The sequence below is a fragment of the Amborella trichopoda genome, chromosome 1, assembly GCF_054954075.1.
Source record: "Amborella trichopoda isolate Santa Cruz 75 chromosome 1, AtrichopodaSantaCruz75HAP2 v2.0, whole genome shotgun sequence".
Classification (NCBI taxonomy): domain Eukaryota; kingdom Viridiplantae; phylum Streptophyta; class Magnoliopsida; order Amborellales; family Amborellaceae; genus Amborella; species Amborella trichopoda.
In genome coordinates, this window is record NC_142336.1 from 3,304,432 (window position 1) to 3,321,858 (window position 17,427).

Consider the following 17,427-nt stretch of genomic DNA (forward strand, 5'->3'; position numbering starts at 1 on the left):
TATATTGTAGGATCATATGTGTAGAGGAGCAACAAGTGCACGCAGCGAAACACGTCTTCACCAATTGAACACGCTTGCAGAATTACGCAGACGACCAAACTTACAATAACAAAACTTCCAGAAGATGACCAAGGTTCTGACGTCCATGTGTTTGTCTCCCAAAGATAAAATGTTCCATCACTACAAAAAGGCAAGAGTTAGAGAGATCAGTCAACAGGAAATGGGCACATAAAAGCCACCTGCACTTGAAAATGAATGAAAAAACATCCACTATTGGCTCCAAAACATACAATTTTGTGGTGAAAAAATAGTCCCCCGTCGGTGACCACTTCAATAATGATATACCACCCAAACCTCGCCTGATTGGTGTTCCAGTCCCTATAGGTGTAAAAGAGAACATATATTTCACAATGGGTAACAACTTGACCTTGCAAAGTATTCTACATGAATAGAAGAAACATCATGAAAAACACAAATATAGTGAACTTACATTCATCTATAAGCCTTCAATAATAAAACAAAACAGAAAAAGAAATACAGAATCTCAACTTCAAAGAATATTATGTGATCTCTTTAACCAAATTCTAAACTATTTAGACATAAATTAAACAACAAGATGATGTTTTCGTCACCTTTGCATTAAGAGTTAAAACACTGAATGAACAAGAATACCAAGGTAGTGCAATGCAATTCGGTAGAATGGATGAAGTGGCAATCTTGATTCTGGTAAACGGCGAGATAAAGTGAAGGTGTAATTGGAGGTTCACTTTCTTTTTTGAGAAAAGATGACTAGAATTGTATTACTGAGTAATTAAAATGTACACAAAATGGGACCCTCTTAGAGGGGACCCTATACATCCTCAAAGGGTATAAAAAAGGTGCAAAAGCAAAATTACAACTCCAAGGAGGGATGTGGCAGGTCTAACAAAATCTAAAGCCCCCCCCCCCCCTGGGAAATTAGAGTAGGCTCCCTCTTTAGCAAGATAAAAGGAATGTACTGTGCAAGGGGCAGGACATGAGGTCTCAACCTCTTGTAAGGTGCCTTGGCAATTTACCAGTACGATACTTGCATATTTGGAGGTTCACATTCTTATTGTCTCAGCATATTATATTTGACCTGTTTTCTGGGCAGTTGATCTTTCTAACTTTGAGTAGGATTGGATAAAATTTAGTATTGGGATCATAAAGAGTTCCAACAGCTTGCTCAATTAGATGCCTTACCTATAGCTGGAAACTAATATGTACCAAGATAGTAAGAACATTAAGATCACGCAATAGAAAGTGGCCCGGGACCCCACAAACACCTCAACAAGCAAACAAGTCCTCGTTTGCCATTTGCCAAACCTATTCGTATGTTCAGTGGTTTGGGGATGCTTACTCAGTTTTCTAAACTCCGCAATTGCATCAAATATGATGCCACAGTGTGCCAAATAAATGTACCAACACATAAACTTAAGTAATCCAGTTGTCCATGGTTCAGACAATCAAATGGTCAAGGATATATGGATAGACATATATTGATACAGCCTAATGGGTGCAGAGCTATTTATCTGACCCCCATAGATGACAAGTGTGCAACTCCTGATTACACGCTGTAACACAGACAAGCATACATGATTCACTATGGGCAATAGCCTTCACAAATTATAATAACTACTGCAGATTAACAGGTAATTTGATTGATGGTCCGGTTAAAAATATTGGAATTTATCCAGAAAACTAAGTAGTAAGAATGGTATAGTTAGGTGTATTTATTAAAAGATGCCATGAAAGAAGCAACATTACCTTGAGCAACATCCCAAATGATGAAGGAGGAGCTCTCACTTGATGCAGAAGCTAGAAGTGTAATCGTATGTCAAGGATGACAATAAGCACTAAAAAGGTAGCCATATACAATAAGAAAAAACCAACTGATATATTTCTAAAATGATTGATAGGTAATGATAAAAGAGTGCCCATACATTGGCTGCACAATGTAACGATAACCCTGGTGTTTTTCACTTCCGACAAAAAACTTCAACAAACAATATGTATCATAAATGAAAACTTTGAACATGTAGTAAACCACCCGTCATGCCACGTAAATTCCATAGACCCCCAAACCCTCCTAGATGATTCCTAGATATACCATACTATCCATGAAGAGTTTGTGTACATTGGCATTAGCCTACACTAAAGTTACTTCTTATGGGAATTTCATCATTAGCTTTCATCATTAGCATGAAGAAAATCAAATTACAGAAACTAACAAAATAAAAGGCTCAGAGAAGCATACAATTTTCAAGGATATCTTCCATTTGGACTCCAAGATAATGCAGTAACCTGTTCACCACCAGGGCTCTTGAGGAAGTCTACCAATGCCCATCTGATTCCAGAGCCTCTAGCAGGATTTCCTAAGAAAGAGGCAACTCCAGATCTTAGAGGAGCTACATTGCCCGGGTAAGAGGCTGACCAAATGCATATTCCTCCCCTGAAAAGAAAATCCTAAATCAACAAGTGATGAAAGAGATTGACAATCACAGTACTACAAGTGCTATAGAATAGAATTTGTTAATACATATGATGCATGTACAACTGATGGTGAGATCATGTCATGTTTCTTACTTGCACGCTACAGAAAGTGTTTTGCCACCATTAGGCCGCCACTCAATTGCCCTGACCCCCCTTTGTGTTTCACTGGTCAATATAGATGGTTCCCTGCTCTCTGATCAAATGAAATAGTGCTTTCAAGTAGTTCCCATGAACATAATAAGTTTTTTTTTTTATTAGGATACAAGTTAAGGAACATGTCTTAAATCAGAAATGGAGACCACTCTAAACCAGAAAGCCCATATTGCTCACAAGAAAGCAATTAGGAGTATAAGCCCATATTGTTCACAAGAAAGCAATTAGGAGTATAATACCAACCTGAATTTTCAAAATCACGTACAGACACTTGATTTGGCCCAGATATATATGCTAAAATATGATTATGCTGGTTCCAACTAACACCTTGAAGGAAGACTTTCGATAAGAAATGTACCTAAACAAGACAAAAAAGAGGAAAACAGAAATTCATTTCTCAAACCAATTAGTTACTTATAGATGAATTTCCTTTCTACAAGCATACAGGCCTTCATGCCCAAGATATGTAAAAGGCAAACAAAAAAATAAATAAATCTAGTACTTTCTCTTTTGTTACTGGTAAGTAATAATTCTTAAAAAAATGTAAAGAGTGCATATAGCATAGAGGTGTCTCTACAGCAGCGAGCAATCCCATGTCCCCAGCTGTTCCCAATAGCACCCATTTAGTCGTCTTATGCCCTATTTGGCTGTAAATAAAAATTCAATTTTTTAAAAATATGGATAGCCATCTGCAAGATCTTCACAAATTGCATCAAAATCTATAGTGGTTGAGGGTAGTTTGGATGCCACTTTTCCCAATGGTGAGCCCTCGGTAGATTTATAAAACTTACTAAAAATCTTATCCAGCAAACCTCCTCTTTACTCTCAAGCCTCTCTGCCTCTCTACCACAGCAACCATCACTACTCTCTCTAACTTGTGTTTCTCTTTCTAAATGCCCCCCTCCCTCTCTAAACCATTATTATCATTGTCAAAGCCTTTCCCCAACTAAATGGGATCAGCTATACAAATCCCGATCCGCCTTTCTGCTCTATCAAGGACTATACCTTCAGTGAGGCCATAAGTCCCCATATTTTTTCTTGTTACATCCAACTATGTCCTTTTGGGTCTACTCCTGGCCTTTTTTTAGCCTTCCACTTGAACTAACTTGCACCTCCTAACAAGTCTTGTATTGGGTCTGTGCTGCACATGGCCAGTCCACCTAAGTCTACTTTCTCTCATCTTATTAAGTTCTCCCGTATGTAGTCATTTTGAATTCTATCCCTTCTTGTCTTGTCACTCGTCCATTTCAACATCCCCATCTCAGCTACACTCGTGCTATTAATATGTTGTTTTTTGACCTCCCAATATTCCACCCCATAAAACAAAGCCGGTCTCATAGCTATCTTATAGAACTTGCCCTTCAGCTTCATTGGTACACGGCGATCAAATAAAACTCCGGTTGCACATCTTCACTTCGTCCACCCAGCTCTAATTCTATGTGCACATCTTCCCCAATCTCTCCATTTTCCTGGATTATCAACCAAAAATATCGAAATTGCACCTTTTTTTATATTTTTTGACCATCAATTTTAACTAATTCCTCATCTCTACTTCTATTATTAGTAAACTTGCATTCCATATACTATGTCTTAGTCAGACTAATTTTAAAATTCTTAAATCCTAGAGCATCCCTTCAAAGTTCTAACGTTGTGTTGATGTTGCGTCGGGTCTCATTGATCAAAACTATGTCATCCACGAATAACATACACCACAGTACCTCATCTTGTAAGTGCAAGTTAAATCGCCCATAACGAAGAAAACGAGGTATGGGCTCAATGCTGACTCCTAATGTAGAACTATTGTCACCGAAAACTCACTTACCTCTCCGCTAGTTGTTCGTACACTAGTTATCGTTCCCTTGTACATATCCTTCACCAAGTCGATGTAGTGGCTTGAGGCTCCTTTCTTTTTCAACACCCACCATATCAAATCTCTAGGTACTCTATCATAAGCTTTCTCTAGACTAATAAAAACCATGTGGAGGTCCTTTCCCTTTGCCCTAAACTTCTCAATCAGTTGCTTAAGTAGGAAAATAGCCTCAGTTGTTGACCTCCTTGGCATAAAACCGAATTCGTTTTCTCATACACTCGTTTCATGCTTTAGAGGTTACTCAATCACTCTCTCCCACAGCTTCATAGTGTGGCTCATAAGTTTAATCCCTTGATAGTTCACACCAGTGGTTTAAAAAACGGATCAATGCCCCGGATCGGATATCCCAAAAGCCCATCCGGAATCGGCTGAATCAATCAGATTAAGCATTAAAAAAAATCCAAAAAAATTATTAAAATTCATTATAAATGTTGTTTTTTAGGAATCCAATAAGAAATCAGGGTACTCCATTATTCATTTTCATTTTTTTCATCAATATGCGAATATTGAGAAGTTCTTTCCCTGTATGAATTTATTTTAACCATTAAATTTACATCACACAAAAGAAAAATCATAGAATTATCATGGATGAAGTATATAGTCATACATGGACTACAATAAAGAATGGTTTAAATCGATGAAAAATGGCCACAAAAATCTTGAATTGTCAGAGAACCCTAAACCGTTTAAAAAAAAAAAAAAAAAACCCAAATTATTACAACCTAACTATATCCAAAATTATTACAACCTAACTATAATATTATATACTGAAATTGAAATTGTTGGTTTACATTTTATAATTATTTTATTATACAAATAATAAAAAATCCAACCTTTTATTTTTTTTGACAATAAATACTTGTTGTATTACCTTTGATCTTTTTTTGACAAAAATCTTTTATTTTTTTTAACAATAACCTTTTATTTATTTATTTTTAGAAGAAATGCTTGTCGTATTACCTTATTTATTAATTTATTTTAACAAGAACCTTTTTTTTAAAAAAGAAATACTTGTTGTATTACCTTCTTTTTTTTTTTTTTTGACAAGAACCTTATATTTTTTTTACAATAATCTTTTGTTTTTTTAACAAGAAAAAAAAAAACGTTGTATTACCTTTTTTTTTTTTTTTTTGACAATAACCTTATATGTTTTTTTTACAATAAACTTTTATACTTTTATTTTTTTGACAAGAAAAAGAAATTTTGTTGTATTACTTTTTTTTTTTTTTTTTATAAGAACCATATACTTTTTTTACAAAAAACTATAATTTTTTTGAGGAAGGATGTGAAACCTGTCAAGAGTTGAACTTACGACGTCCAAGTGAGAAAAGGGCGTGCTAGCCACCACACCATAGTTTGAATTGTGTTACTATTCGCCCGACTTAAAGATAATATTATATTAGTATTTCAGCTATTACCTTTTATCACAATAATCCCACATCAGACAGACGGAAGAAAATTGATGGGAATAAATACCACTTTGTTACCAACTCTTACGCGTGTGAAACACATGAATTAGCGTGGGGCTTGTGGTTAAGGACACGTGGCCTGGAGGTTGTTGGACACCTATAACCCATTTTAACCCAAAACATTACAAAAATGCCATGTACGATTCATGATGTCATGCAGCGGGATTCATGACTTCATGCACTGAGTTACTGTACAGAATCACCGATTCTTCTCTATAACCGGGCAATTCTCCATTTTACATAGGTATCAATACGTGATTACCGATTTTCGAGTCGAATAGGCCGATTCCGTGCCGATTCGGCGACTTTTAACCACTGGTTTACACAATTATCCTGGATTCATGACAATTTTTGCCAAAGTTTTACATTGGCTACCTTCCTAATATAGCCGACCCTTTTTACCCGAGCTTGTGACGGGTTAAGGGAAATTTTAAGGTTCTCACCCTTCTTAGAACACCCCTCTCTCTCTAAACCATGGAATCGAGAATGGTTTTCTTCAAGCAGCTTTGGGTGTATAACTCTTGCCTTTGCACCGGAATTATTCTTCTTTATCTCAAGCTTTTCATCTCGGCCCCATTTGTACTCTGTCTAGCTCCAGCTGCTTAGGCTTAGTTGTTTGCTCCCATTTTCTTTGGCATTTTTGTGATAGAATGATTGTTGTGAGCTTTCTTGCTTAACTTCAAGGTTTCCTCAAGGTTTCTCGAGGAAGGAATGCAAGGAAAAAACCTTAAATTTCCTGAGAGCTTATAAATAGTATGGAGCCGTTGCAAAAAGTGTGAAGAACTGTTGTTCAAGGCCTTCAAAATTGTAACCCATTATAATTGTGGGAGAAAAGGGAAGAATATACAAATAATTGTTGTTCAATACCCTAGGAGTTGTTCAATGAAAACCGCCAGGTTTTTTTGAGAGAATTTCTAGATTTCAATGCCACCACAATGAAAATCTCTTTATTGTTTTTATTAGAGAGAGATAAGACTGGTTTATGATATAGAAATTGAAGCTTTCCCTCCACATTGAAAATCGTACAATACCATAACCTTGAGATTGGACCAGTTTAAGAATATTTCAAGGAAGCCTGATTTCAGTCTTCCTGCCATCAAGCTTAGGCTTTTCAGATATTGCTTTAAGCAAAGGAAGAACGAATCCTGCCTATTGAAAGTTCTTCATTGCCACCCAAGAGGATGGAGAGCAAGAAGCATGGCTATGCCCTACGGTGGTGGTGGCAGTTGGACATGGCAGCAGAAATAGTGGGAAAGAACAAGGATGGTGGTGGTAGCGGCAGCAGAGATGGCAAAGAAAGAATGGTGGCGGCCCCAGTTGCAGAAATTAAGAGAGAGAGTGTGTCGTTTGTGGTTGTGTGTGCCTAAGGCCCCAACTCAGTTGAGAGCATCATTCGTGGATGGAGAAAAAAAGAGGGTAAGACCTCTTAAATTCCCTTTGTGGTTTGCGGTCTAATCTGCAAATGGAAGACCACTCAACTTGGGCATCCACACGAAACAAAACCTAAACAGATTTGTTTGATAAGGGTTTTCTTTTTTTTTTTTTTTTTTTTGTGATATCAATATTCAAGAAGGCGTAGGCGGCCGCCTAGGCGGTGAGAGCTCTGGGCCACCTAGGCGCTAAGGCGGGGGCCTAGACTCAAAGGCAGCCAGTGTTTTTTTTAAGTTGGTTCCCCCACACCTCCCCCCATTTTATTGTATATAAAATTGTATGTTTTTTTATTTAATAAGTAAGTTTTGTATATAATCTATTGTTAAGATGCCGGAAGCACAGATCAAACATAAACACTTACAACTTTAGATTGTAAATGAAATAATTATAACTCAAAAGCAACATTAAATGATAAAATCAACTCAAGATGTCCTTTGAATCTCGCAAATCACAAGTCACTCACAAGTCACAAAAGTTTCGAAAGTCATTAGAAAAAAGTCATATCCGTTCTAAAAGTCACATCCAACTAACAAAGACAAAAAAAAAAGGTTTATGAACCATACAAGTAAATGGAAAAACAATAATCTACATAGACAATAACATATCAAATATATATCACAAAGTATCAAAAAAAAAAAAATAGCAAGTAATAACATCATTAGACATTAAGGGGAAAAAATACAAGAACTAATGAAAACTATTGAAATATACCAACCTTCTTGAAGTGGACTCGATTCAAGCCAACCAAACTGTTTGGGATCCCAAATCTCGTCTTTTACAACCCCTATAAGCCTCAAAAATATTGATGATGAATATCCTTTTATATCATGACCATTTGAGGATTTTCGAAAAAAAATTCGATCTCTCAAAAAATCTTCAAATCTATTTTTTTTCAAGTTGTTTCTCACTCTAAAGTTCACTAAAATTGTTTGAGGGCAAGAGCTTTTAAGGGATTAAAATAACATTTTTTGCCCTCTCCCCAAAAAAAATTTCCGCCAAGGTCGAGGCAGCACCTAGGCTCCCCCTTTTTACACAGCCTAGGCAGGCACCTAGCTTTTTCCACCTAATACTATCCGCCTTGACCATGCCTAGGCGTTTTAATGGTCAAGGCGATTTTTAAAACAGTCTGTCTAAGAGGTCGGGCGCACAACTTTTCGTTCATTGTGTGATATACAAAACCAAAACAATTTTTTAAAAAATTATTGTAAACAAAGTCATCACCAAATGCTCCCAAACCATGGTCTCTTGTGGCATCCAAACATGCCCTCATCTATCACCTCATTAGCTTTACAAGTCTGTCTCCATGCACTTGTAGAAACTCTTGGGATCACCAAATAGGGTTGAAGGAATCACCTTCTAGTTATCAGCTCTCAAGCAAGCTTCACGTATAATGTACATAAACTTAAGATGGAGAATGGAGATACAATAAAGCAGCCCGACATCAATGAAATAGGTAAAATTAGCTTCACATATAATGTACATAAACTTAAGATGGAGAATGGAGATATAATAAAGCAGCCCGACATCAATGCAATAGGTAAAATTAGGTTTACCTCTCTTGGAAGCAAATGCTATCACAATGGATCAACATGATAGAGTTATGCAATTTGAGCAATTCACAAAGCACACCGATATTCCCCATAAAAAATATATCCCAGAAAAGCCAATACTAGAAGTTCAAATAAAAAAGATGAGAAACTAATCCAGTTTCTTTGGACCTAACTAAGCTCCATGTTGAAACATACACAATGCATAATTTATTATAGGGAAAATATCTCCGTACCCCCAATTGTTATGTTTCATATCTCAATAGACCCAAGGTTTCAAAATATATCTTGAGCTATAAAAATCCGAGGTTTTATTTCTAACCCCTTGAACTAAATCTTCCCACTTTAATCCTATTTTTTAGCCCAAACTAATCTGAGAATGACAACTTTTGCTAAACCCTTTCACTCACGCTCTCTCTCTCTTCCCGTCTTTCCCCAAACCTCCCTCTCTCTCTCCCCAATTGGGTTGGGCATTTCTCTCTCTAAAAATGGCCCACCCCATTAACCTGGTTTGATCCCAAAAAGCCCATTTTCTAAGAGGCTCTAATTCTAGAAAAATAGAGGTGAAAATCGTGGAGGGGGAGCCCAAAGACCCAGCATGTCCTTTAATGGTGGATTTTGGCCAGGTAACCAATAGATCAGTAAGTGATGAGAGAGATATAGTGCAAAGTTTGACGGGGAGGATGAAGCTTTTGGCTCCCCGGTTGGAGGAGGTTGCGGAAATGGAGAGGCCATTACCAGAGGAGGTCATTGCCAGTATCTACAAGTTCAAGAAGGTGTTCATGTTGGCGAAGAAGTTGAGGATGGGAGCAACATTTATCTGGTAAGGGTTCTAATGGTTGTGCATAGCAGTGTTGAGAACATGGTCTCTTTCTTCGTAGCAGCATTGAGAACATGATCTCTCTCCCCCTCTTTCTCTTATGCTGTATATGAGAGGGTTTTGGGCATGGTAGAAGTTCGGATCGAACTGTGTATGGTGTGGGAATGAAGAGAGACCATTGACCTGATTTATAAAGAGTTTTAACCTTTTATAGGAACTTCACATTTGGTAAGATGGAGAATTAGCCATTTAATAGGAGTAACAACAGAAAATCTAAGTCTTTCACGTAAAGCTGGAAATGATATGGGAAACAACAAAGCCTATTCACCAGCACAGAGAAAGAGAAAGAGTTGCCATCTCTTTTCCTGGCATGCTGTGAATTTGGTTTGTTCTTTTGATAAGAATACTTAAATTCTATGAATTAATGGTAAAGCAAAGAAAATAAAATTGAAATTATCTTTGAGTTTTGGGGAAACACAGTATACAGAGAGAGAGGGGTTTGGGGAAACACAAAGCGGAGAGAGAGCGTGAGAGACACGGGAAAGGAAGAGAGAGAAGGGGTTTGAGGAGTCACAAGGGAGAGAGAGAAAGAGAGAGTGGATGGGTTTAAAAAAAGTTGTCTTTCTAATATTTGTTTGGGCTAAAACACTAGGATTAAAGTGGTGGGTAAAATTAATTGGGGGGTTAGAAGATATAAAACTTAGGATTTCTATGGCCCAAGATATGTTTTGAAACCTTGGGTGTAATGAGATATGAAACCTAAAAATTGGGGGTACGGAGATATTTTCCCCTTATTATACTCATTCCATTTCATTCCAATACATCTCCACAATTCACAATTCATAAATGTTTGATAAATGTGATTTCTAGAACACTTAAACAAAATGTAGTAGCATGCTATAGTTGAGGTTTGCCATAAGAACTCACATTCTTTGGAGAAAAGCCACGCTCAAAGAAGTTATTGAATACCCTTTGCAAATATTGAAGACCTCTTGAAACAAAAGGAGATTCTGATGCAATGCGAACTCCATCACCACTTTCATCTTCCAACTCTTTCTCAAAATTAGGTAACAATGTGTCCGACTGGAAAGGAATCGGATCAAACACAAGTCCCTGTAAAATGATGCTAAGTTCCATTAAGAGATCTTCTAAAAATTTCCTAAGTTAATAAATCCCATACACACATTAATAATTACATTATGTGCAAAGGCATAGTAATGTCCGAACAGAGAATCAGCACAAAAAACATGATTTTGGATGATCCCCAGAAGGAAAGAAAAACCACTCACATAAATCACACACCTATAACAGTTCATCTTTCAAATAAAAAGGAAACCTTCCCTCACTAAGCATATGACAACCAAGGGCATTGCAAGAAAAAGGTGTGTGTGTGTGTGAATGTTTTGTTCTTTTTTTATATATATGTGGGGGGGGGGGGGTTGGTGGGGGGGTGTGGAGGTGGTTGGAGGCAGAGAGAGAGTTGACAACACAAAAGTTATTGAATGCTAGTGAATAACCACTTATATACACCAGTCCACAAAAAATAACATCGAATCAATTGCATATTAACTGCTCTGTTCAATGTAAACCATTGAAAATAGACCTAAAATAGTTTTTCACGAAAAGAAAAGTGAGATAAAAACACCTAACATAGTGATATATCTGGAAGATTTTACACCATGCAGTCATTCACATTAAAAGGAAGTCTCAAAATAGAGACTAACAGACATATACTACAGATCTGAAGGTCAATGAAGCCCTTGAACATTTACACAGAGAACTGAGATTCCAAATAAGCATACATGTTTGCACAAACTTGAATGACAAATGGGATGATGAAGTAAAAACCATATAAGCAGCAGTAAGACCAACAACAACAACAACAATGCGGTATTTAGGAACAGTGACTGAAAATCTGCAGTCCAACTTGGGACTCGCTGGAGCTGGACCCAATCAGGAACCAGGCAATTCCATGCCAAATAACCCAGAATGACCAGAGCCTCCCTTTCCTTGAATTTTCTTTGTTAAAGTTAAATCTTCACAGTCTCACTGACACTCACCCAAGTCAGCCTTTTTAAGCATTCTTATAACTGATCACAAAGCTCAAGCAACTCAAAGAAAAATACAACAAAACCCAACAATAATAATAAGTTAATGTTAAACACCGATGGCAGTTCTTTAGAAATGGGATCCAGTGAATCTAAAGAAAAATAAATTGAAGAGTTGGTAGAGGTTTGATTGCTTACGAGCACTTTCCCATAGACCTCGTAAGATCTAGTATCTGTGTAGCTTTCAGTAGTAACTGCAAAATTGAAAGAGCATCATTAACCCCTAAGAAACCCTAAAGTACTCACAAAACCCTAAAATGTAGAAACATTGACATGAATTTGAAGAGTGAATGAGTACCGAGAGCACGATTGATTTCACATAATGTAATAGACCCAGGTGGAGGGAAACAAGCCATCTCTTCGAGCTCCTGAATTCTACATTATTTAAATGGGTGTAATGCATATTAAATAAATTGCAGAAAGATAGAGAAATACCAGGAAAAATAACAAAACCAGAATTAACAAAAAATGGGAAGTATCGATATCAAACTAGAACAAATACCAGGAAAAAATTGCACAACGATTTCTGGAGAAGGGGAAAATAAATAAATAAGCACTATTCATTCTAGGGATTAAAGCTTGATATTAGAAGTGGATATCATGGAAATAAATATAAAATATCAAAACAAAGACAATGGAAACAGAGGATAAATGGAAACCTATATATTCCGGAAAAACCTTAAAAACGCCTACAGGCTAAATGCTACAGCGTTTTGCAAATGCTACAGTGTTTTGCCCTTTGCTATCCGTTGCGGTTCCACGTGATTTTTTTGACCGTCACGAACCTTGAACACAGGCGGCCGGATTTTTTCAGACGGTGATGAGCGTATGGGCAAAACAGTATTCATTCGTCCATGGGTCTTACGTAGTGTCTTCCATATATTCCATCATAGGACTTCAAAAAATTCATATATGACAAATGAATATCATATAAGAAAAAACAATAATCAGAAAAAGTAATTTCTCAGAAGAGATGCAAAAAAAATCAGAAAAATACTGATTCAATAATCTCTCCATGGCTTCGATAATATTACATTTTAGGGCTTGAGATTATCTCATAAAATGCTTAAAATTCTTGTATGTTATAATTGATACCGATAATGGAGCTTAATTTAAAGAATTGCAGAGTTGCAGGGCTTTCTTACTTGAGAGAAGAAGAAAAAGGGTTTCAGAGAGAGTGAAGAGTTTTAGAGCGAGAAACTCCCGCCTTAAGTATTTTCTGAAATCTGAATCCCCACACGCCCATTTTATAATAAACAAATGACGAGACGATCCTCAACTTTTAGGGCCTGTTTGGATAGTTGGTTTTTACAAGGCCTGGTTTTATAGAACACAGGTTTAGGTTTGTTGTGGTAGCTTTGGGCGCTTCTTTTTCCTTTTCCGGAACCCCGAAAAGGGGCTCAATTTTTTAGAAAATCATATAAATATCTCTTTAATTTATTGTTATTAGGGCTGAGAATTGGGGTTCGAATCAAATCTAGAATATTTGGATTTGGATCCAGATCTAAACCTATATATATATATATAAGATCTGGATCCAGATTAGTTCTAATTTTGTATACTACAAAGTCAAAATATAATTATAAAAAATAAAATTATTATTATTATTATATATATATATATGGAAAAGTCTTCTCAACGCCTATAGATGAACTTTGGACAGTGATGACGGTAGCGCAACACCTATGCATGAAAATGAACAGTGATTTCGTCTATCCTTATCATTGTCCAAAGTTTATCGCATGATCATGTTTTGTCCGGTAGTGTTTCATTTTTCATTTTTTTCTACAAATCGAAATGATCTAAAATTTTGAGTGTGTATACATCTTAGTGAGACGCACCTAATAAAAATATAAAAGTAATAATTCGAGAAAATAAATTGACCAAAATACCCCCGAAACTTTTCGAGGGTATTTTGGTTAATGTTTTTCATATAAAAAGTTTTTTTGATATTTTTATTAAATTCGACTAGTTTTGATGAACATATGCTCCAAATTTTAGGTCATTCTAATTTGTAAAAAAAAAAATGAAAAATAAAACACTACCGGACAATCGTAACCGTACAATGAACTTTCGATGGTGACGAGGGTAGGCGAAATCACTGTTTATTTTCGCCTATAGGTATCTTCCTATATATATATATATATATATATATACTGTAAATGATAATAAAATGCTAGTGTGATTTCCTGGAAAAATTCCATGCAATTTAAAATTCTATTTAATATTAAAATAGGTATTATTAGTTATGCTCAGTGGATTGTAATTGACATCTCGATAATTCCTTTCATAGGAATCATATTATTCTGTTTAAATTACTACAGAATTTCACAATCATTAATTCAATATAACAGCTTGCTGTTTACTTATTTATTATAACTCTGTTATCCGCAATAGTCGAATCTCCATAGACTTAAAACTAAAAAACAATCAATTAAAATAGATAAAACCTAATCAAAAGACAGTGCTGTAGATCCTGGCGCAAAGTGGTATCAGAGCCATACAGTGATACACTGTCTGACAAATTAAACAGTAAGAACTATTCCACAGTGGAACTGTGCAAACAGTTATAACTGTAGAATTTGTACAACTGTTCTTCTTACCTCATAAGTGAGATAAATAGACATTTTACTATAAGAAATTAAGTGAGATTGACCACCAAGAAAGTTGGTCCGAGAGTTAAGACAAGAGACAAGTGAACGCCGATGCGAAAAGTACCGCCAAGGCCAGGAGAGCCGCTTAGGGAAAAAAGCTAAGGCCACTGAATGTCCAGATTGTCATTATCCGCAACCTACGGATGGCAAATCTCATAAGAAATCTTACTAGTAAAACTGTACCTTCATCTTCCAAACTTAGAGTCAAAAATAAAGAACAGATAATCATAAATGATATTGAGGAGAATATACAAAATTGGAATATTCCCAAGGTACCAATACATGATGTTTATAACAAAGGATCATTCAAACTCAAGATGGGTTATGCCATCAAAACTGTAGAAGAAAGTCTATCAGTCACACAAAATCAAGAAGACTTTCACCTACTCTCTAAAAAAGTAATAGAAAAACATAAAGAACATAATTACAAATATTTGCACATTGGTCTAATCCAAATAGCCGTGAAACCTTTGACCCGACCAGGGTTGAACACTTCTGTGCTTGTATGCCTAAGAGATACAAGACACAATATTTTCACAGACTCCCTACTAGGCATGGTAGAATCCAGCCTCTGTAGCGGGCCAATATATTTTAACTGTTTTCCTAATTTTTCTGTTTCTTTAACAGACCCCAATATCTTAGATATATTAACAATAAATCTTAAAACACATGGTTTTAATATGATCCATGGATCACAAAATCTTGCCATAGTCTATCGAATATACTATAAAGTTATGAATACATTAAGTCCCAATACCTTGAAACTTGATCAAAAAGATCAAACAATTTTGTTCCAAACAAATATAGAAAAATCTAATATGATAGTCCCAAAAACTATAAAATGGTCAGATATAATTCTACCTCAATCATGGGCATTACAAAATGCTAATCAGCCACGAGAAATTCCCCAACAGTTTATTCCTAATCATATCATAGAACATACAGATGGAAATGTAGAAATACAATTCCAAAATACAAATACACGAACACAAGATGATATTGATATAAACAGAAAGAGAAATAATAAACAAAATATACCAAATAGAAAATCAATTTCTCATAACCCAAATGTTATTATATTACCACCTCCTCCTAGTCATAGTCATCCATCTTCATCCAATAATCAAATAAATTCATCTAATCCAGGTATACAATTTCAAGGAACACATAGAACCAGAGATAATATTGTAATCCCAACATATACATCATCTCATCCTACAACTTCTAATACTGAACCCAGTATAGAAGAATTATATGACTTTCAAGTTTGTACATTACAACTTGAAGAAGATGATCCTACTCAATATTCAGAAGAATATATAGCAGCCTATCTAGCCGCCAAGCTAGAAAAGAAACAAAGAAAAATAAATAAAGCTTTTATTAAAAAAGATTAATTATCAGAAGAAAATAAACATATTCGAGAATGGTATTTACAGAGATTTCAACCACCTAGATTAATGGAATTACTACATAAGAAATATAATAAATTCTTACATAAAGAAAGATTAAATATAGGATTTTTTCATTGGCTAAAAGACCTATGTTTAGAGAAAAATATTACTATTCCCTCTTTTAATAAACAAATCCAAACCATAGAAGAAAAGACATATATAAGTACTGATGGTACTACAACTGCTAGTATACATCCACCAGAGAAAAGCATTATACTCAAAACAGGTATTCCAAAGAAAAATGAGCCTGTACACTCTTCCTCCTTCTATGATATAGTGGCTACACCATATAAAGCCATACCTAAGGAAATCAATAAAAAACAAGAGTACATACCCCATATTGTAGAACAAAATAATTACACAAACTTATATCTACAATCCCTTGGAAAGCAAACTGAAAGAATAGAAAGAATCGTATCCAAGGAAAAACCTACTATATCTCCCATTCCTAAATCAGTATTATTTAAACCACCACCTGAGTTAAATAAGAATAAATTCCACATTGGAGAAAATAATAAATCCCTTATGGATCAATTAATCTCCAAACTATCCCAACTAGATCTGAAAGGAGTACCTTCACCTCAAATCCATATTCCTCCATCTACCATCACTTCACAGATACCTGAGTCATCTGACAAAGGTAAAGCTGTCATACCTGAGCATGAAACTATGATGCTCACCGAAGAAGAACCTATAATAGAGGATACAATCCAAAATCAAGAAAAAGCTTTTATGGATATTACACCTCTAATGGATACCATTAATAAAATAGCTTATGGGAAATACTGGAAACCCATAACAGCCTTACCCTATCATAAGAGACCTACTCCTGTTGACATTCAAATGGAAGAAGATTCAATACAATAGGCAGTATCTTATTCTGGAAGATCTATAGTCAATTGGCAGATAAATGGTTTATCTGAACTAAAAATACTAGATGTCATGAGACATATGACCATGTATGCCTCTGCAAATAAAATGGCAGGCAACCATGATCAAGAAGTTGCCAAAGCAATAGTAAATGGATTCACAGGATGGTTAAGAGGATGGTGGGACTTCTATGTGGATGATGACACCAAACAAAGGATTTTAAACAATACTAGACAATGGACTGGAAGAAATGAACAAAACCAAGAAGTTATATATACAGAAAGTGATGCTGTTAATACCTTAATATACACAATTACCTTACATTTTGTAGGCAGTACTTCATTGCTTGCAGCAAGATCAGAAGACTTGCTATCTAATTTACGCTGTCCTACCCTTTCTCATTATAAATGGTATAAAGATGTATTCTTTTCAAGGCTTTTAATACGTGAAGATTGCCAGCTAGACCATTGGAAGGAAAAATTCATAGCTGGTCTTCCATATCTATTTGCAGAAAAAGTCAAAGAAAGACTTCGCAAAAAACAC

General features: G+C 35.6%; 1 protein-coding gene across 6 annotated transcripts in view; it reads right to left on the minus strand.

Annotated features, from left to right (window-relative positions):
* The window catches only part of LOC18427094 (Transducin/WD40 repeat-like superfamily protein), a 30,171-nt gene extending 16,908 nt beyond the window's left edge, over nucleotides 1-13,263 (minus strand). The window contains exons 1-11 of one of the 6 annotated variants that reach the window (XM_088857314.1): nucleotides 13,055-13,263; nucleotides 12,603-12,804; nucleotides 12,208-12,284; nucleotides 12,048-12,103; nucleotides 10,729-10,914; nucleotides 2,908-3,022; nucleotides 2,605-2,704; nucleotides 2,290-2,470; nucleotides 1,786-1,843; nucleotides 291-378; nucleotides 105-180 (exon numbers count right to left, since the gene is read on the minus strand). In XM_088857314.1, coding sequence (XP_088713440.1) covers nucleotides 105-180; nucleotides 291-378; nucleotides 1,786-1,843; nucleotides 2,290-2,470; nucleotides 2,605-2,704; nucleotides 2,908-3,022; nucleotides 10,729-10,914; nucleotides 12,048-12,103; nucleotides 12,208-12,265 — 918 coding nt within the window. In that variant the 5' untranslated portion in view covers nucleotides 12,266-12,284; nucleotides 12,603-12,804; nucleotides 13,055-13,263. Of the gene's footprint in view, nucleotides 1-104; nucleotides 181-290; nucleotides 379-1,785; nucleotides 1,844-2,289; nucleotides 2,471-2,604; nucleotides 2,705-2,907; nucleotides 3,023-10,728; nucleotides 10,915-12,047; nucleotides 12,104-12,207; nucleotides 12,285-12,411; nucleotides 12,541-12,568; nucleotides 12,805-13,054 lie in introns of those variants that run through there. The other 5 variants (XM_088857306.1, XM_088857334.1, XM_088857325.1 and 2 more) reach the window with 5 other exon arrangements.
* Between the last annotated feature and the right edge of the window lie 4,164 nt (nucleotides 13,264-17,427).